This window comes from Dipteris shenzhenensis, chromosome 7 (genome assembly GCF_047967505.1).
Source record: "Dipteris shenzhenensis isolate YYH24624 ecotype China chromosome 7, Dip_SZ_1.0, whole genome shotgun sequence".
Taxonomy (NCBI): Eukaryota; Viridiplantae; Streptophyta; class Polypodiopsida; order Gleicheniales; family Dipteridaceae; genus Dipteris; species Dipteris shenzhenensis.
The window spans coordinates 21820355-21841226 of NC_141602.1; the positions used below are offsets into that span (position 1 = coordinate 21820355).

The 20872-nt window shown below is 40.3% G+C and overlaps 1 protein-coding gene across 1 annotated transcript; it reads right to left on the minus strand.

The window, feature by feature from the left end:
• Positions 1–1577: 1577 nt before the first annotated feature.
• On the minus strand, positions 1578–8333 carry LOC147900093 (phosphate transporter PHO1-like). The gene is made up of 14 exons (XM_087376833.1): positions 7674–8333; positions 7201–7489; positions 5877–6438; positions 5658–5706; positions 5445–5516; positions 5201–5330; positions 4761–4890; positions 4314–4563; positions 3991–4095; positions 3710–3754; positions 3433–3582; positions 3013–3291; positions 2509–2645; positions 1578–2319 (listed from the first exon to the last, which is right to left on the minus strand). Exons 1-14 carry the CDS (start codon positions 7914–7916, stop codon positions 2226–2228), a joined length of 2535 nt encoding a protein of 844 aa, XP_087232959.1. The 5' UTR covers positions 7917–8333; the 3' UTR covers positions 1578–2225.
• Between the last annotated feature and the right edge of the window lie 12539 nt (positions 8334–20872).

The following is a 20872-nucleotide window of genomic DNA, read 5'->3' on the forward strand; positions in this document are numbered from 1 at the left end:
CAAGACCACTGGAAGCAAGCATGGAAGAGGGATGGCTTGTGCAAGATTCATTAGTATATATCACGGAGTTTCTTGCATACATGGATCTCGATATGGAACATGCTTCGCATAACAAGGATGATGATCACCTCGTTGGCAAGGTTCCTTGAGGAAAAGGGATGGAAAGAAAGATGAGTGAAGAGCAAATGGAGAAATTCAATAAGTTTTGTATCCTCAATAGCAAGGAGATTCAAAGTCATGCACAGGCGAATGTAACCATATCCATAGGATCTTGCTCTTCTCCCCACTCACATATCACTTGATTGGCACGATGGAGAGACCATAAATGAGCATAAGCGAGAGTTTTCATTTGGATGTATGATGCATGTAATTTTCTTTCCTCTTGACATAATTAAGTTATTGATGTTCTCACCAAAGATGAGAAAAACTTACTGAAATGTGGGGTCTTGTACTTCATTGAAGTGCAGACAGATAATTGCCACACACCCACAAGGTATCCTTCTTACACATTCAAGTTGGCTTGTAAAAGTCGAAAACTTTTGTAAGTTAGATGAAGGGAAAGTCAACTTCCTTCCCACTCTAAGATGTTGAAAGAAAGGTACATTCATAAAATGGTAGTAGGTCTTTAAAACAAAAGCATGAGAAGTAGTGTAAACCTTGCTTATTCTCAATCTAGAAGAAGTGGTTGGTAGTTTGATACTATAGATTTTGGCCATGTCAATAAGCTATTACTCCATGTCATCTGAAGTTGTCCAGTGATATATATGAACAATTTCTATGCTAATTTTTATGTGTGTGTACATGTGTATCCTCTTGTAAAGAATGTCTAGTGTAGTCATAATCATTCCTTCAATAAGTAGGCATACAAATTTTCATATGCATCTTAGTGAGGTGCATCTCTTCTCTATATTTCTTCTCTATCTCTATATTTCTAATAGAGAAGGATGCCATGTGGCGAGCAATGCCACCACTCTTCCTTGCAAGTTGAGGACCTCCACGTGGCATATTGCCCCCTCTGATTTCAAAATCACCAACCTGAATTCCCTCGCACATTTAATGCCTGTGCAAAGCACGGGTACAGAACTAGTACTTTGAAATAGAGATTATCATGTTAAATTTTCTAATGATTGTTTCCTTAATTTTTCATGTGAATTGTTTTTACTTGAAATGAAGTTATATTTTCCACTTGCTAACACAAAGGTTCTTTGTCACTTGTGTTATTGTTTGTCTCACACCTTTACTATTTCATTCCAAAACGATGGTATAGTTACGTATTATGATCACTACTTTCTTTCATTTTTAAAACTAAAGTTGTCCTTATAAATGCGCGAAAGAGGAGGATAGCATCACCAATATTAAAAGCAGACAAAAAAGGCCTTGCATAGTTTTGTTCGCTTGCCACGGTTTGTGCATCATGTGTGAAGCTTTTTTAACGTCTTTTGGACGCTTGAAATGAAGAACCCTGTAACACCTATCTGAAGCGAAATGTGGTTGTATATTGTGAGACACTTGTCTTCAGAAGCATAGTCGAAAGATTGAAGCTGAAAAGTAGAAAAATGTTTGACTGGAACCTTGTAAAAAAAGTTTTGGATGTTTCCATCTTAGCAAATGGGTGGCTAATTGATTACGGGAGATCATTGCAGTGCTACTACGCGCCACAACATACATGTTGTTGAGCACTCAGTGAGCTACGCTTGCATTTGACAGGAAAGAATGCAGCTGATCAAGCACTAACAGAGAGTCCTGATGAGCTACCTTTGTGCAGTATCTCAACAAATATTTATATCAATGTCATGCCAGATGAGAATCTTTCAGAGGTGGGAGCAAAATGTGATTGCATTTCGATCCTATATCAGTGGGAGCTGTGCCGTATGTGGCAGGCACTATGTAGAACTTTGCAAAAGGTGCCCACTGCGGGGCTAAATCAATGGGCACTGAATATATATTCATCACTGCTTGTATAATCTTGACAGATTTATAGCTGGAGACGGGTGATATTGTTATTGATGTTGTTGAGTTGATGCTGGTGATGATCACGAGCTTCGATAAGTGAGCAGCCCTGTCCGCGTGTTACAACCGAATGGTTCTCTCTCTCTCTCTCTCTCTCTCTCTCTCCTAATTTCATCTTTCTTTTGCATTTCAACAGCACTAATCTGTACATCTGATCTGAAGATCACGTCTCGCAGCTTGGATGGGACGAATCTGCAAATCAGGAATTCCATCGTCTATGTATAGTTGTCATAGGCATCGCGGAAGGGTAGCGGTACCAGCTTTACAGCCCTGTACTTGCCCACGTTGTTGAGATGCTCGTTCTCGAGCCTGCAAAGATGATACCGTGTTATCAGAATTTTGATCCGACCATGGTTCTTTGCTGTTGGCAAATGATTGGTGCGTGTACTCTTAATGACCCAGGGACATTCATATATTGTGCGTCTCAAGGTGCACATAAGGTGCCTTATATAACACAACGTGGATGTTTAAATAGGATTTACTTGATTTGATATTCACCTATAGAAGTTCCAGTGGCCTCTTCTGATAACTTCGAGGGAGGCAAAAAATAAATCCGTGCCGCTGTGTTGGATACTTTTTATTTGCCAGTGAGTCACTTGTTGCAACCATGCAAATCTTAGCACAAAATTCACGGCCTGCCAAGGACACATCCACTAGAGAGAGTTAGTCCTGCTCCATCTCCTTGAGGTATACCAATATCTTCAGTATGTATTGCCCGTACTATTAATTCATTCAACTTGTTTTGTTAACTGTTCACGCAAGCAAACAGATGGCTTTTGTGTGAGGGGTGTTCCTTGTATAGCTAACAACGCCTGGATGAATTTCTATTATATCTATTATTCAATATCACCATGCGAAACCCAAATGAACATGCAATGAAGCTGACGAAAGTCCTTGATTCTCCCGAAGTAATTCATGAAACAGTCGGCGAGAATATATGGCAATACTATGAGCATGTAAAATTCGGGCTTGCCACGTTTATGCCCTTGGCAATGAACTTACGATTGAACAATAATAAGTGGTTTTATTCTTGAGGAGGAGTTGGTCTCTCAGCCAGGGGTTCTTGGATTCCGGTTGAAAGAATCCCCAGTCACGAACGACGTCCCAGTACATCTGGTATAAAGTCGCAAAGCTCGAAGTAATGACGAACATCACGAGCCACCAGGACGTCGAATGGTAGGAATATGTTATTCTGACTCCAGCTGCTATCATTGCTGAAAGGTACTTGCCACCATTTGCAAGCTGTAGCTTGTCACCTTCCTCAAACCATCGGCGCAGGCACTAATTCAAAACCAACAAAATTACAAGTTACTGTAGCTGAGTCTCGTAGAAACGACAGATCGCATTTCCTAGCGAGATTACGAATGTTGTCAATAGACCATCTGATTGTTATTAGTAGACATGATTAGATAGGTAACCTACCTGCATCAATCGCCACCAATAAGGCAGAAACGAGATAAGATACGCTAAAAACCGAAATTCGACGCTGCCACAGGCACCAGTGTTGTGACTTTGGAAGTAGCCTCCAAAGTAGTAGCACATCACAAATTGCAAGCATCTCAATGCAGCCACCTGCACCAAATTTGCCATACTTCGATTACCTTTGCAAAAACAGAGTCTTATTAATTATTGAGTTATTGATGTTGAAAGAATCGTATCTGACTATTCTTAACGATGTTTTAAAGGAACGTCGCATTACCTGACTGGTGAGCTGGTCTGCAAGAAAGAAATCAGCCAAAACCACCTGAGAGGCCAAGGCAAGAAGCGCCCCGTAATTTAATTAGACATAGAAGTAGATTCCATAGATGTATCACGGTCTCCTTTTACGTTGCCTTGAGAAAAGTATAAATTTTCTATTATCACATACATTGTATTTATTAATCTCCATTGAACTTTACTATACATTCCCTGTTCGAGTACGTTCGGAACATCATTCGTAACATCGAAATTCCTAGAGAGCGGGTTTAGAAGGATGTGCACCTTGTAAAAGGGCGAGAGAACCACGCGTTTCATGCAGCCCAAGAAGTATACACGGGCGGAGCGATAACAGATGTTAAAAGGGCACACTAGGAGAAGCAGTAAAGCCTGTAAGCAGCCACCACGTAGGAGTTAGCAATGTACACACATGTATACGTTAAGGATATAGCCTAAGCCAAACAGGACGTATTTCAACCCTACCCACTAGCATGGTCCTCCTACTACTAACAATATATCTGATACTGTTTTTCTGCTGGTGCTACTAATCTATCACAAGGCCAATTTGCAGAACTCATGGGCTCTCATCCTTGCTTCAAGACACATACCAGGACAGTTGTCAAAGGAATAATATCCGGGTTGACGTGGGTGGTTGCAGTTGAATATGCAACAAGATGGCTTAACATGCCAGCCAAGACCATAGTCGTTAGTCCCGTACAAACCAAAAGTATCTCACGATTACGCAGCTCTGTTTTGGGAGCGAATCCAAAAATAAAAGCATAGTTTATCCGTGCTTTTCTCCATGCATAGACATTCCATCCATAGATGTACATGTGCAGCAGTATAAGAAACAGCATGCTGTCCAAGTAAACATAAATTTTGTTTCAGAATAAAGAGAAATACGCATGTTTGTTTGATCAACTTTTGTGCTCTCCTTTAAAAATATAATGAATAGAATATGTGCTTACATTGGTCTATTTGTATAAGAGGTTTCTGATCTACGACAGTTGGATTGTATCACTATCGAAATTAACTTCATGGAAAGGCAGATTTACCTGAAAACCTGATACGTTAACTGCAAGTAATTTTCCTGAGCTGCTTTGGAAGACTGGGAATGTAGCTTATTTAGATGCAGAAGAACTGCAAATGCCATGAAGAGAGCAAAGGAACATCCAGAGAATAGACCTGGAAGTAATATAAGACGTCTTAATTCGACCGAAATCACCCAAAATTTAGATTATACCATAATCCATTGTAGTTACATGTGAAAATCAGATATCGGTTCCAAGCCTAGATGCCTAATACAAATAATCACTAGGCAGTGGATAAAAATACTAGCCAGTGGGTAGAGCCTAGAGGGATTTGACATGATTTTCACAATACGAGACAGTGGGTAAACGTTCTTTCAGTGAGTTCTGTAGTACAATCTGCAAGTGTATGTGTGTGCGTAAGTTGCCGAGAACAGATTAGAGTATGAGACGGTGTAAATTGGTACCGAGGAAAAATGTGATACTATGGGATGCCTTTTGCTGCACAGGTCTCAACAGCATCATAGCTTTCTTCTCATCATCTTTAGCGAAATGCTCTGTAAACAATCTTTCAACTTCGTCCATCATCTTAATTACCTGCAACCAGACACCCATCTTCTTTTCAGGATTTAAAAGAATGATATGATTGCCTGCTCTAGTGATCCTCTTTGCCTCATGTTACGAGCAAGAGCCTATAACCTAGGCAATTACCTTATCAGAGGTGCTAAAATGAGCCTTCTCGACAACCTTCATATAGGTGGGAGAAGCCTGCCGTCCAGTTACCTGCAAACAGCGAGAGCACGTAGATAATTAGCGAATTTGAAAGATGGACGGTAACAATGGCATAACCTAAAGCTGTAGCAGTTAAGTCAGACGAGGAGCGGTGAAAGAAATGAAATTTCTGTGTGAGCGCGGGCACAGTACCTTGTCGTACTTCTTGAGTATTTTGGCGAAAGCAAGCATGTTTAAGGAGCTGGAAAATCCGGCCACAGGTAAGCGTTAGCGATGGTTTCTTCGTATCGTGAAAATCTTTCGTAGCTCAAGATTCTTATCAAAAAATGAAAGTAGATTTTTGTTTTCTGTTCGATCCTTCAAAAACCATCCAAAGCATGTTTGTAAGGATCATGGAAGGGAATGGTGTACCTGAAGCTCCGCAAAAGACCGAGCCCTCGGTAGAATTCGACAAAAGCAGTTCGCAGCATCTTCTTCGCGGAGTTGATTTTCCTTTTGGAGCCGCAGTCATCCAATTCTCTCGAACTGAGCACTCCATTGCTTTTGGGCGATCTCCTCGTCTCCTCCCATAGCCTCTGCGTGAGACTAGTGATTCTTAGGAGCGTCGCCTTAGGGATGTTGAGCTTCATCTGATACGATCGCCATGATCCAGAGCCCGAATCCGTAAGCTTTTTGTAGTTTGAATCGCCAGCGCCGGGGTCGACATTATTGTCTTTTGAACTTGCGAGTTCACCTTGCAATTGCTGCGTCGCGTCGAGTGCTTGCTCCACATCGTATAAGGAACTAACGTCTGTGGCCGACGGCAGACTGAGTACTGTCTCCGTGTTGCCGGTCATCAAATCCACGGAAACCAGCGGCCTTCCGAACGTGCAGTTGTCATCGCTCTCGCTTGACGACAGATCTGCGAAGGGCACCACTCGGTGTTGATTGAGTGGGTGCATGGAGTTTTCTTCGCTGTCATCTCCGCGATTGCCTACAAAATATGGCCATCATCATGATCATGATTACTGTAGCGCCACAAATACGCAGACTCTGTCCTTAAATCCACATGAAAATTCAAAAGAATTCTATCAAAATCGACACGATTGTGCACAATCTACAGTGTGTAGTACGTCCAGTCGACTCTACAATTTCTACATGGTGTATTTACTATCTAATTATGCAGCATTGCCAGCAGCACGACGATTCTAATCATTCAAAGATTCGCGAATTCATGCTTCGATGATTAGTTCATAATCATAAATTTCAATTGTCCTCGTAGTCTGTAGGACGAGAATAGTCAGTAATCGCTCAAGATTATGCTTGCATTACCGGTTCGCTGATTATAGATTCCTCAATATATCACGCAGCAAAGGATTATCAACGTCGAGTTTAATCTTAATCAATGACGCGTTTCTCAAAAGTGGTCTCACTTTCACTGTTGCATGAGAGCATCGACGGAATTGTTCCTGGCATAAACTCCTTGAGAACACATCCACTTGTCACTTTTTAAACTTCTGCAAGATCTGCACTTCACCCAGATGCCGAACCGCACTAGCATCACACATCTCACGAGTCGCTCTCTATGCACGATCACCTACCTTAGTCTATACCAGTTTCCGCTTGTCGGACGGATTGTGCTTACGTCAAAATTTTCGCATGTCGGACAAATTTATTCCCCAGAACCGTCATGTTAAAGTGGCATCAACATCCGACGAATTCAAATAGAAACAATCGAGTCCCATCCTAAACTCACCTCCAGCTGAGCGGTCCGATGATCTTCCAAAAATGCTACCTAGCAAACTGGACGAGCTGCTCTGACGCGAGTCGTAAGCTTTGCGGATGTCCGTCAGGCTATTTAACTGCCTGCTCAGTATCTCCGCGCGTTCTACGAACTCCTGTTCCTTCATGCAGAAGAATTGGTTCACTTTGTTCAGCTCCGCATCGAGGCTTGTGAAAAATGCTTTATCGAGCTCGTCTTGCGCTAAAGGCTCCAGCAATTCGGTCTCGTAGACCTCTTCGGGTTGAGATTTCCGCTGGTGAACCTGCTTGATCCGAAGGCATGTGCATGCACAAGAGTTAGTCCAGGATAGACGAATTTTACAGAATCTTTGACAATGCTCTTAGATTTCGTGCGGACTCCGAATGAGAAATAATCGACAACCAGCAATCGGTATGAGGGTAAGGCGGGATTGCAAACGTGTTACTTTCACTGAGTTTGCGACGCACCTTGATGATATTCTCATGATACCAAGGATTAATCACCCGTCTCGCAAGGTGACTGAATGGCGTCCACGGGCCGTACTCGCCGGTACCGGGTTTGGAAACCTCCAAGCGGGGGCTATCGAGTGCAGCCTGCATGCGGTGGAGTCTGATCTTCTTGATCTCCTTTTTGAGCTGCCAATAGTCACAAAACTTGTGGCGCCATTCAGGGACGAGCTGGAGCTCGAGTTGCTTGGAGAATTTCACCATGGTTGGAGCTGACCCTGAGACGAAGAAGCAGAAGCACGAAGGGGAGAAGCAGACGCTGTCTGAAAGATCAACTCAACTGCAAGTCATGAAGTACAAAAGAGAAGGATGTTGGGTGGGAAAGTGGATAGGAGAGGAAGAATGGGAAGCGGAAAATGAGCAAGGAAATGAGAGGTAGATGAAGATGGATCAGATGGAGCTGGTATGATGTAGGAACCAAAATGGCAAGAAAGAGCCAGATGATTATGGGAGGTTTTTACTGAAGGATGCAAATTGCATTAAAGGTCAGCCGATGAATTAGATGGATCAGAGAGAACCAAATGAGAAGCTAAAGCTAATGGAGACGAAGAGGGAGATGAGAACCCAATGAGAAGCTAATGCTAATGGAGATGAAGATGGATCAGATGGAGCTTCAGCTGGAGGAGCTGAAGCTGAAGCTAATGGAGATGCAGATGGAGCTGGATCAGATGGAGCTTGAGCTGCAGGAGGAGCTCCAGCAGAAGCTAATGGAGATGAAGATGGAGATGCAGATGGAGCTGGATCAGATGGAGCTTGAGCTGCAGGAGGAGCTTGAGCTGCAGGAACATGATCAGCTGATGAGGAAGAAGAAGAAGAAGAAGAAGAAGATGATGATGATGATGATGATGACGATGATATGAACAGAAAGATGGAGAGAGGAGTAGTGTAACGTGCAGAATGTGACGGAGATTTAATTGACGGAAGTTTCTTACGTGAACGGAAATATGGGAACGAAAGGTGGTCGGAAGTTTTTGTAACGGTAGAGGCTACTTCCTTCCTTCCCGGAAATCTGGATGGGCTTCCTATTTATATATGATTTATAATGGGAGGCTTATTTACACCTATTCTTAAGGTCCTTCCCTTCTTTTAAAAGCCCCCCACTAGTCCTCCCTCCCCTTAGTGGTGGTAGTTACCCCCACTTCTAGTAGCCCTTTTGGTGCCTGAGTCTGTGTCTGGGTCTAGCCCCTCTTTCTCTTCTCTTTGTACTTTGCCCCAGACTCACCCTCCCAGGTACACTCACAGTGCCCAAGTCGCATTCACATACCTCTTTCCCCTGCCTCCTCATCACCCCCCCGTTCATCCTCTCATGCTCTCTCAACCCCCGTCTCTTTACCCCATCATACATCAACTTTTCCCAACACCCCCCATCTTCCAAATCATCATCCATCCTCACGAGCATATTCCTTCCCTTGCCCTGTTCCCTCCTCTAGCTTCAATAAGTTTTGCTTACCCTCTTAAGTCCACACGTAACATGGAAAATAACCCAATCCTTTCTTCATATACATCAATCACTCATAAAGTCGTAAAAGCTCCAAGCTAATGTTGGACTCGGGGCTCTTTTATGGAAACATTTGAATCATATTCCTTTCCACTTAAATAGTACATTCTCAGTACATTCACTTGTAATTTTGAAATTATGTTTCCCATGAGAATAGTCGATACACATGAAACTTTGAACCTCCAAATAATGTGCATGCAAAAGTGTGCTCATGCTAAGGAAAGTATATATAATTGATAAAGGAATTTTCAATACAAAAAGTCTAACTCCGCTACCAACATGATAAGATTAGTCGAATCAAATTTGTGCAACAACTCTTCTCTTCCACAACTTCTTACCTCTTTGTTGTTGTCTTTTATTATCCTTCTGATAAGGTAAGGTTCTTCCTTAACACAAAGTAGCATACTCAAAGGTGTACTTTATTCATTTCCCTTCCTTAAAGACATACTTAAAACACATTATCCATAACTTAGGAATTGCCCCTAGGCTCTATTCAAAGAAGATGCACCAAGAAAAAATATAAATAGAATGAAAATACTGTTTTGCATTTTGCAATTCAAATTTAACAAAATATTTCAAAAGATATTGACCTGATACTTTGATTCTACAATGTGGGTCGCTTTTTCTCTATGGAGTTAACATGTGCATAGTGTGATTTAGTACCAAGCTAGTATTCTAGATGGAATAGAATTCATTCAAGAATGACTTCAAACGTGCATCAATATGTAAGTTATTTACAAGCAATACCACAAAGGGATTGATGCTACGTAGCAGCATATTTACATACTTGATAAGTTTTTTAACTTTGAAAGTGTACATTTAGTCTTTTAACATTGGATTAACATAATTCTTTAATCTACCAATCATGGGATATCTTCACCTCTTCCGCTGAAAGAATATATGGAGCATCAAGAGTACCTTACCCTTCTTCCTAATAACTTTTTTCTTGCTTTTAAAAGGTTTTTACTTAGTATATACTATTGCCAAGATGCCCTCATTCCAATTCCACCTTTCTTGTAAATAGGTAGTGCAAAACCTTAGATGGTACATTCTTATAGATAAACTCAATATGTGGACACCTCACGTTTTTAACATTTTACAATAGCATGGTGGGAAATATGGGATAGTAAAGAATAATAATTGGAAAAATTAAGTATATCTTAATAGTAGGATGCAATATTCTTAAACAAGGCGATGGAATTTTACAATTATGATTAAAACAAAGTAAAACTAAATAAACATACATCTCCCATAATTTTTCAAAAAGCAAACTTAACATATATTTTTATCTCAATCTCATTTATTGTGTTTGTATCTTAAATGTCCTTCATTCACTGTGACCCAATAGAATGATTTACATGAAACTTCTAATGAAATATATAGTTGCATTAATATTCATTTATCAAATTTGCATCCCATAATGTACATGCCAAGTCTTAAGTGCGCATGTTGCAATTGTCCATGATGATGTTAAAACCATTACAATACAACATTTGTATGAGCTCATATCAATGCTAACAAGATTTGTGGAATATATTAGGCTATACAAAAGCAGTGATAAAGTGTACATTTGCACAAGGATACTTGCACATTCTAGATAACAATGATTGAAGCCCGTAGATATATAGGTCAAAGCATACCCAAGGGGGGTAGCCACACATATGAACATACACATACATATGCTTTGATTAATCCCCACTCTTGTGTACACACACACACACACACACACACACACATCACTCTCTATCTCTCTATATATATAATTAATTACCTTTTGAATATGTAAACATATGCATAATTCTTTATTAAATCGACATCAAAGTCATTTGAAAAGGTAATAATTTCTTGGTATATGCTTGAAATTGGTATATTTCAAGTTTACCACATATGTATGTGACCTTGAAGCATATCTTTCCTATGTCCTATAGAAACAAATCATTGTGCCTAAAGTCAATGATAGGAATAGAGAACTCATTAGATGGAAACACGTGATAGAATGATCAAGTCCTTGATTCTTCAAACGAATCAAAGAAAGAAATATAAGAATATAATATTGTACATGCATATACTAATCAAGTGTGTGCACATGTGCATTCAAGGACAAAGTGAAGAAAGAAGGCATGCTACTTAGTAGAGGAAATTATTATTTCAACCCATTCAATAAACCAAGGGCACAATATAAATACCTTGAGTGGTATACATAGAATAAAAATATTGTTATAAAAGTACATGAGATCAATCAGCATAATCAAAATATGGGTGGATGTCTATTGCTTGATCTCGGCATAATCAAAATATGGGTGGATGTCTATTGCTTGATCTCTTTTGTGTGAAAGAGGCTAATTCATGAGAAATATACATGCTAACATTAGGCCAAGGTTTTAACGATAGAAAATTTAATAGCACTAATAATCATTGAAATTCATTTTGTGGAAGAGGTAATCCATATGAAATGCCCAAGTTATCATTACTTGGCAACTATTTAAGTAGAGAGTTCATGAATGATTATGGTTGATGAATGCAAAGAGAAACCAAGGATTGATTTAAATAATTGAATTTACATCAATTTGAATGTTCTTCAATAAAAAAATCACGAAGAAATTAGCCTAGTCACAACTCATGTACAAGTTGACAGTAGAGGGGTAGGCCCCATCGGCATAGTTTTTGGCTATATAGGGAAACACATCACCATAGCTTTGGTCCACATTTCACCTTTGTGTTCATACCTTTCAAAGGAGATAAATGGCACCTTCCAAATATGCAATGATCTCTCATAGCTACTCTCAAGACCTAGGATAATGGAATCACATAAAGCTTACTTCGAAGCATGAGAACAAGAAGAGGTAGCATGACAAGAAGGGCAGAGGTTTGGAGATGAAATAAACTCCCACACACACGTGCACATGCACACACACACACACATGCCCATGTGCATGTGCTCATACACCCACACACACACATAGACAGACACACAAGCATGCATGCACACATGCACTATGCACTCACTCATGCACACATGCACACATACACATGAATGCATGTAAGCATGCACACATGTTCATGCACATGCACATACACTTCAGGGAAAAAATGAGGGGCGAATTTTAGCCCAAGGGCTAATTTAGTGGCTTTCCCAAGTTGGTTGGGCTAATATTTAGAGCTGTAAATTTGATAAATTAGCCCAAACATAAAGGTGCACTAATTTTTAGAGCCTCAAATTTGATAAATTCGCCCTAAAAGTGTAGCAAGGCTAATATTTATAACTCTATATGGGGAAAGATTCGCCCATTGACCTACACTGCCATAATCTTCTTTCGTCCTTATTTTTTACCCTGATACACCTGCACACGCACACATACATACCCCCCAATACACACACACAAACACACACACACACACACACACACACTATCTATTTGCACCAATAGCCAACAATTACTTTTGATAAACATGACATAGAATTTGTTTTTTGCAAAGATGCAAAGCGTTGAGATAATCATGGATATAAGTGTCAATAAGGAAGCATCACAATAAACATTTTGTATAACTATCTATATAAATCTTAATACAGTAAATACAGATGTTTCAACTATAGCTGGTTATTTTGAGTTTGTTTACTAGAAAAGACCTAAACTATTTTTGATGGTTATGTCAATGCTAGGAAATTGCAAAAAAAAGAATTAAGGGTAGATTGGGGCTACTACACCTTTTTCAGCCTTTTTCCTTTTTCGATGTTTTCATGCCAATGTTTATCATGCACGGGCATGGAAGCTATCAGTATAGCATGTGGGAGGGTTTTATGTCGATAATAATGCTAGTATATACCGACACTCAAGAGTGTCCATATATACCAACACTAAGGGGCTTATAATGATGGATATTTTGGATGTTTTCCCCTTTGAATAGCCTAATTTGGACGTTTTTCCCATAATGCATGACATAATGATCTAAGGCAAAATGAGCTTGAGGGCCATAAGGAAATGTCACATCAATAGTAGAGAAATGTCACCATCAATGATTCTCAAGGGTAGGCAAAACAGCACCTCCTTTGTCGGATGGATATGATACTTTGCACACACTTTAACCATATTCACTCAAAGTCCTGTGCAAAGTATCATGCCTATCAGAAACCATTTGCATGGGTGGGCATGCTCTTTTTCGTTTTTCCACCACATCTCATTCCTTAGTATCAAAAAATACACATATGCTCACTCCCCATCATATGTTCCTTTGTCCAACAGATACAATACTTTTCACACACCTTAATCTTATTCACTTTAAGGCCCATACAAGTTTCATTCCCATCTGATATCATTCACATGGTTGGACATGCACATTTTCTTATTTTTCACCGTGTCTCATATCTAGGTATCAAAAAACATACATCTTCTTGCTCCCATCATGCGTGCCCATTGCCTTTGCATGATGGGTATGATACTTTGTAAATGAATTAATATTATTCACTCAAAGTCCCATGCAAATTATCATGCGCATCGGACATCGTTTACATGGGTGGGCATACTTATTTTCTTATATTCCACCGCATCTCATACCTGAGTATCAAAAAATGTGCATTTCCTTGCTCCCATCGTATGTGGCTTTTGTCCAATGGGTGTGATACTTTTTCCATGCATTAAAATTATTCAATTTAAGGCCTGTACAAAATTTCTTACCCATCAGACATCATTTTCATGGTTGGGCATGCTTATTTTCTTGTTTTCCACCGTGTCTAATAATTGAGTATCAAAAAATATGCATCTTCTTGCTCCCACCATATGTGCCTTTGTACGATGGATACAATACTTTGCCCATACCTTGATCTTATTCACTTAAAGGACTCTACAAATTATCATGCCCATTGAACACTGATTTCATGGGTGGGCATGCTTATTTTCTTGTTTTCCACTGCTCTCATATTTGTGAGCATAAAAAAATATGCTTCTGCTTGGTCCCATTACATGTATCTTTGTCCGATGGGATTGATACTTTGCACATGCCTTAATCTTATTTACTTTAATTCATGTGCAAAGTTTCATTCCCATATGATATCATTTGCATGGTTGGACATGCATATTTTCTTGCTCTCCACCTTGGGGGGTTCACTTAAAAACATTTTACTGTACCACGTGCATTCAAAAGGAGGGGTATTTTAATCCAACTTTTTGAAAAAATTTAATAGAAATACAATAACTGGAGGGGTTTTTTTAATCAAGTTTTGGAAATTTTCACTTTATAAGTAAAGAGGGGTGTTTTTATTGGGGGAGAAATTTTAGTTGAGGGGCTTTTTTAATGCTTATTGAACACACATGATACATTCGGTTTCTTAGTGGTACACCCCTCGAGTTCTCCACCACATCTTATACATGAGAACTACAAGACAGGGGCCGCATTCTGACACAAATAGAGCATAAATACCAATGCTAAATACGAAGAAATATTTTTTTTTTCAAGTGGAAAGTGTCAAAATGTCCATCGTTGTGGGCCTCACAAAGAAACCATCGGTAACATATGGTCACCAGTGTCGGTGTAGTCATCAGGATATACCTACATTGTAGTGTCGGTACAACCGTCGGTATATACCGATGTTTTTACAAAAGTGAAAAAAAAATTATGGGGTAGGATGGGGCTTGTTTCAATCCCATCTTGCCCCATAGGTTTTTTGTTTTCATTAGAATCATGATTAAATGTTACAAATGAGGTGTACATGTTATAATTTTGCAAAGAAGGCCTACAAACTAATGGCAAATCTACCGAAGTAATGCGCTATAAAATGGCAAAATTGCCAAGCTCCAAAATGGCAAATCCACCAAAGTATTGGCTCATGTGCTACAAAATGGTAAATCCGTGAAGTAATGCACTACAAAAGGGCAGAAGTGCCAAAATACTAAACAACTAAATTTCCTATCCTACTATTGCTCTTCCTCGTCCTCCTCACCCTCCTTGCCCTCGGTCTCTCTGTGTGGCCTAATCCCTCACCCTCCTCTTCTGTAAGCCCAACCGCTCCTTCTTCAGATCCAGTCTCTAAGTATGAATCTCTATCCAGAACTCCGGATGGGTGGAATGTGCCTCCCTAAGAATGAAACAAGTTAGAAAAACTAAAAGCGTTGATTGTAAGACAATGGTGATAGTCAAATGATAACAATGAGGAATAGGGTATACTCACATGATACACCGCCACCCTTTCCCAGTTGATGTTGAATCATTGTTTCTCCTTCTCGTGAAACCAAGGCTTGGCCCCAATCCTATTAAACACCCTTCGGTACTCCTCATTGTCTGGAGGCCTTCCAATCACATATTCATGTGGATCCAAATTCAATTAGCTAGATATGAATGACAAACGTTTGAACAACTAAACATATTAGATATTCAATAGAAGATAAATATATACTTACCACCCATGCCTTGTTGCCTAGTCTGCCATCGCTCTTGAGGTGTGAAGAACCTATGGTCTCCATGCATATCCTCGCTGCCCTCCATTGAGCCTAGTCAAATGCATTTGGATTCTCCCTATGCTTCTTCTTTGCTATCTTGCAATCTTTGGGTCCGCCCACCCTGGCTTGTGCTTACCCTCCTTAACAGCTAGCTTTAGTGGTATCTTTGAGACTTAAGGAGCTCCCCCATGCATGTAAGCATGGCATTTTAATCAAACTCATACCCTCTAAGATTGGGAAATTGTCTCTTGAGGGAATCTATGATGGCCTCCTTGGCTCTATTGTCCTATTGTTTCCAAGGATTTGAACATATCCTTAGGGAAGTGGGTGCTCATCAACCTCTTGATGTATCTTGTGACATTCTTCCCATCATCGTCCTTTATAACTTCCCCAACATTGTTCACTCTGGAGGATAGGTCCTCAAGCAAAACAAAGTCCGAAAGATGTGCAGTGGTTGGAGAACTAGAGCTAGAGCGAGGGGTGGAACGAGCGATTTAGGAGCAAGGAGTAGGGGAGTGAGTGGTCTCTATGGTGCTATGGCTTGTGAGTGGGGAGGGCAAGGGACCAGACTAGTAATATGTCTTATGAACAAAGCAAGACCTAGAGCAGTGGGAGTGTGTAGAGTCGCCTATATCTCTTGTGCCACCATGGCGGCATCCTTGACCCTTACTACTCTTGTTGGACCTACGATGTTGATGCCTAGGTGATGATCCCTCAAAAGGGGTGATAAGGGATGGCTGTCGAGTAGGTAAAGCCGTCAATGTCCTAGATCTATCCCCAAGGAGAGGGCACAGTGGAGGTACTCTAGGATAGAAGAGAGAAGAACCTTGTTGCCTCCACGTCACTCATGGCTAGGACGACGAACTCATCAGGACTCCCAGTGAAACCATGGGCAGACAGTAAAGGAGTTCCCCCAGGGGTAGTCCCTTAAGGAGTTGGCCCTTGCGGAGTCCACCTAGGGGTAGTCCCCTGAGGAGATAGCTTTGTGGAATTGAAGTCCTCTCGAGGGTAGAGCCCATGATGTCTCCTCCTACGAGGGGTCCCATGATCACGGGGTAAATGTTATTCGGACGTGCGACGTGATGACATGCCTAATGTAACGGGATTGGACAAACATAGTAACAAACAAGAAAACAAACACTAACACGAGCAGATAAGAAGCAAAAAAAGTAATAAATACTTACACTTTACTTAAAAGACAATTTACTACTTAAAACTCAAGTTCAATTTACTAAAACTATGAAAAACTCTTATTAACAAACAAAATTTGTATTGATAATAACATTGGTCTCCATAAAAAAACTTTATCATATATTATTATATTCTCCATAAAAAAAATTACCATATGTATACAAAAAGAGAATTCATAAACAAAATTCGTCTCCAAAAGAGTATTTATAAACAAAATTTGTCTCCAAAAGAGTATTCATATACAAAAATCTACTCCAAAAGAGACATTCTCATGCATATGTTAAAGAAAGAGGAGGTCTACTTCTCTGCATTACTATCACTCATACTGTCCTCCTCCTCATGGATAGATAGGTCACGCAGGACCTCATCTTGCACATCTTCCAATATAAACTGAAATTATTCTTGGATGATGTACCCATGGTCCAAAAAGAGCTAAACACAATCCATAATGTCTATCACAGTCTGCTCCTTGTTGATTTCTAGCTCGAATTGGTCCCTCCAAATCTTACGGAGATCAAATAGGTTGGTTCTTATGACCTTCAAGAAATGCTACTCCCTTGACGATCAGTCTCGACCCCACCCACGTGCATGCAATTCAACATTAAACTTTACCCATTCTTGATCATGTGAAATTTTATCTGCTACATGGGATAGCAGAGTCTCCATATGTCGAATGGTGGCAACATGGGGAAGAGGGTTTGGGTTTAGGGAAGACTATCGGGGAAAAGGGTGGTCCTTTTTTAATCTGTTGGAAAAAAACAACCAAATATGAGCATATAAAACAAATACGAAAAAGGAAAAAAGAGAGAGGAAAAGAGAGGAGAGAGAAAAAGAGAAGATGGAAGGAAATTAAGAGAGGAGGGAAAGGGAGGAAGAGAGAGGAGTGACAATAAGAGAGGAAAAGAGAAAGAAGAGTAGAAGATAGAAGAGTAGGAAAAGAGAGAAAAAGAGAGGAGAGAAAGAGAAAAAACAGAGAAGGGAAGGAGAGGAAAGAGAGGGGAGTAAAAAAAGGAGAGAAAAGGGAAAGAGAGCAGAGAAGGAAAGGATCTAAGGAGAAAAGAGAGAAAGAGTGGAAAAGAAACCAAAGTATGGGAGAGAAGAGTAGGAAAAGACAAGGGAGAAAAAAGCTTGGAAAAGAGAGAGGAGGGAAAGGGAATTAGAGAGAGGAGTGACAATAAGAGAGGAAAAGAGAAAGAACAGTAGGAAAAGAGAGGAAAAGAGAGAGAGAGGAGAGAAGAGAGGAGAGGGGAGGGGAGAAAGAGGGAAAAGAGAGAAAGGGAGGAGGGAAAGGAGAGGAGAAAGGAGAGGAGGGAAAAGAGAGGAGAGAAAGGGAGGAAAACATAGAGAAAGAGATGAAAAGAGAGGGGAGGAAAAGGGAAAAGAGAGAAAGAGAGGAGAGAAGGACAAGAAAGGGGAGGGAAGAAAGAGGGAAAAGAGAGTTTATTGTGGTGTGAGGAGTTGGAGAAGGTAAAGTATGGCACGGTCAGGCATAATCAAAATCCTATCCAAATCTACCTCAGTAGATCTACAATCAAGGAAGCTTTCTCATTTGAAAAGCCACAAGAAGACTATCCAATGAAACATTTAGATGGAAGGTTCTTAGAAAGTCAAAAATTGTTCCCACCCGGCACAAAGTCCCAATGTAATGGAATACACCATGATATGATTCTAGAACTAGTACGCCAAGCAGCCAAGTTTATGGCTGAAATCCTCAATCATACAAGAGTGAGAAGACACTTTATGTCCATAAAAACTTATACACTCCTTGGCATGGACAAAGGACAGGATTGCGGTCAACACATATCCTTATTTCTGGTATGAACTGGCAATCTATCACTTCAAGAGCTTCGATATTGGAGCATTTTACAAATCAATCACCTCTTGGATGTGAGAGAGAGAGAGAGAGAAAGAGAGAGAGCCATGCATATCTTCAAGAATGTGGGGGCTTCTATTTGGGCACACTTGGTTGGTGAGACAAAGACACAAGGGCAGTGCGAGAAGACTTGCACGAGATGGGTAGGATGCCTCACTTGTGGCCCCAAGAGCATGCGAGTTCTACAACCCAAGAGGGTGGTTCAAGAACCCAAGAGCATCATTAGCATACCTTACAAAGTTTCTTGCATCCATGCATCCCAATATGCCACATCCTTGGAACCTCAAGAATGATGATCGTGTCATTGTGGAGGTCTTTCCCAAGGTAAAGGGGTTGAAAAAAAAGATGAGCAAAGAGCAAAGAGAGAAATTCAATAAGTTTTGTGTCCTCAATAGTCTCGAGATGCAAAGATTGGTGGAGAGATATGAAGAGGCCAAAGCAAAAAGAATAAATGAGAGGATGAGATTTAAAGTCATGCACAGGCAGAGGGTGCCATATCCATCCAACCTTGCTCTTCTCCCAAGACACATGTCCCATGATTGGCTACAAGAAGCTCTTCCTAAAGCTCAAGATGATGGAGAGGACGTAACAGATCGAGAGTGAGCTTGTAGTCGGATGTATGACACATGTAAATTTTTTTAACCTTTTTACTTAATTTGGGTATTTATGATCACAATCACTACAAAACTCATCCTCATTTTTTAATCATGTTCTTTTGTAGTACAAAAAGTATAGTGCAATGTGGTCACATGGATGGCATTTTCATGTGGAACACATCGATTCAAGGAGAGCCACATACGATTGTGGAGTCATGGCTAACTTTGTACAAGATAGTTGAGCAAGTGCTTCTAATACCAATCTTCTCTCCTCACAATTACATTATTGTGGGACCATACGTGACATCTATGATATAGTATTTTCATTCTTGATGTCAAATGGTTTAGAAATATCTACAATGGTCCCAATGCTATAGTCAGGAGAGATAGAAGTAGTTTCTTTGCCATTCACTCGACCAGACCTTAGACCGATGAAAGTGATACTTTTGTTCTTCCAGAGCATTGTGAATAGGTACATACTAATCAATTGATTAAAAGGTAATATCTTCATTTTCAAAAAAATATTGATAGATGTTCATATATATAGATATATTTATACTTAAAGCATAAATGAATATAATTACTAGCACCTCACTACAAGACACGAGCTGCTTTCCAACACAAATACCAATGCTGAAGAAGAAGATTTTTTTAAAAAAGGCAAGTGGAAAGTGACGTAAAGTCCGTCTGTGTGTGGACATTGTAAAGAAACCATCGGTGTGGGAGTCGGTGTCACCGTCGATAAAATATGCCTGACCATGTCGATATGGGCATTAGTGTAGGCATCAGTATATACCGACACTATAGTGTTAGTACAGGCGTCGATATATACCAACATTTTTGTAGAAGCTTTAAAAAAAATATGTGGGGCAGGATGGGGCTTGTTTGAGTCCCATCCTACCCCACATAATTTTTATTCCCATTAAAATCACGATTAAATGTTATAAATGTGGAGGTGTACATTACAATTTTGCAAAGAAAGTCTACAAAGTAATGGCAATATGCTAAAAAATGGCAAATCCACCGAGATAATGTGCTAATGCACTACAAAATGGAAAAAGTGTCGAACTCCAAAATGGCAAATCTGTCGAGGCAATCTACTACAAAAGGGCATAAGTGCCAAAATATTGAACCACTAAATTTCCTATCCTACTATTGCTCCTCCTCGACCTCCTTGCCCTCCTCTCCTCCTCGCCCTCCTTGCCCTCAGTCTCTAGTCTATGTGCACCCTCCTCATCTCTAGTCTACATGCACCCTCCTCGTCCTCCTCACTCTCCTCGTCCTCCTCGCCCTCCTCGCTATCTGTGTGCGCCCAATCCCTCTCCTCCTCTTTTGCGTACCTAGCCGCTTCTTCCTTAGATCTTGTCTCTTCGTACAGATCTCCAAATGGGTCAAACGTGCCTCCCTAAGAATGAAAAAAGTTAGAAAAACTAAGAGCATTGATTGTAAGACAATGGTGATAGTCAAACGATAATGAAGAGGAATATGGTATACTCACATGACGTGCTGCCACCCTTTCCCAATCGATGTGGACTCCTTCTCCTTAAATCATGCGTTGGATCCAATCTCCA

Bases quoted from the DNA above. Each gene is read 5' to 3' on its own strand.
- LOC147900093 (XM_087376833.1), bottom strand. From the start codon at position 7,916: ATGGTGAAATTCTCCAAGCAACTCGAGCTCCAGCTCGTCCCTGAATGG. The intron at 5,517-5,657 runs GTACTGTGCCCG...CGCTGTTTGCAG, and splicing joins TACTCAAGAAGTACGACAAG to GTAACTGGACGGCAGGCTTC. The intron at 4,096-4,313 runs GTATGTGTCTTG...GGCTGCTTACAG, and splicing joins TTCCTTTGACAACTGTCCTG to GCTTTACTGCTTCTCCTAGT.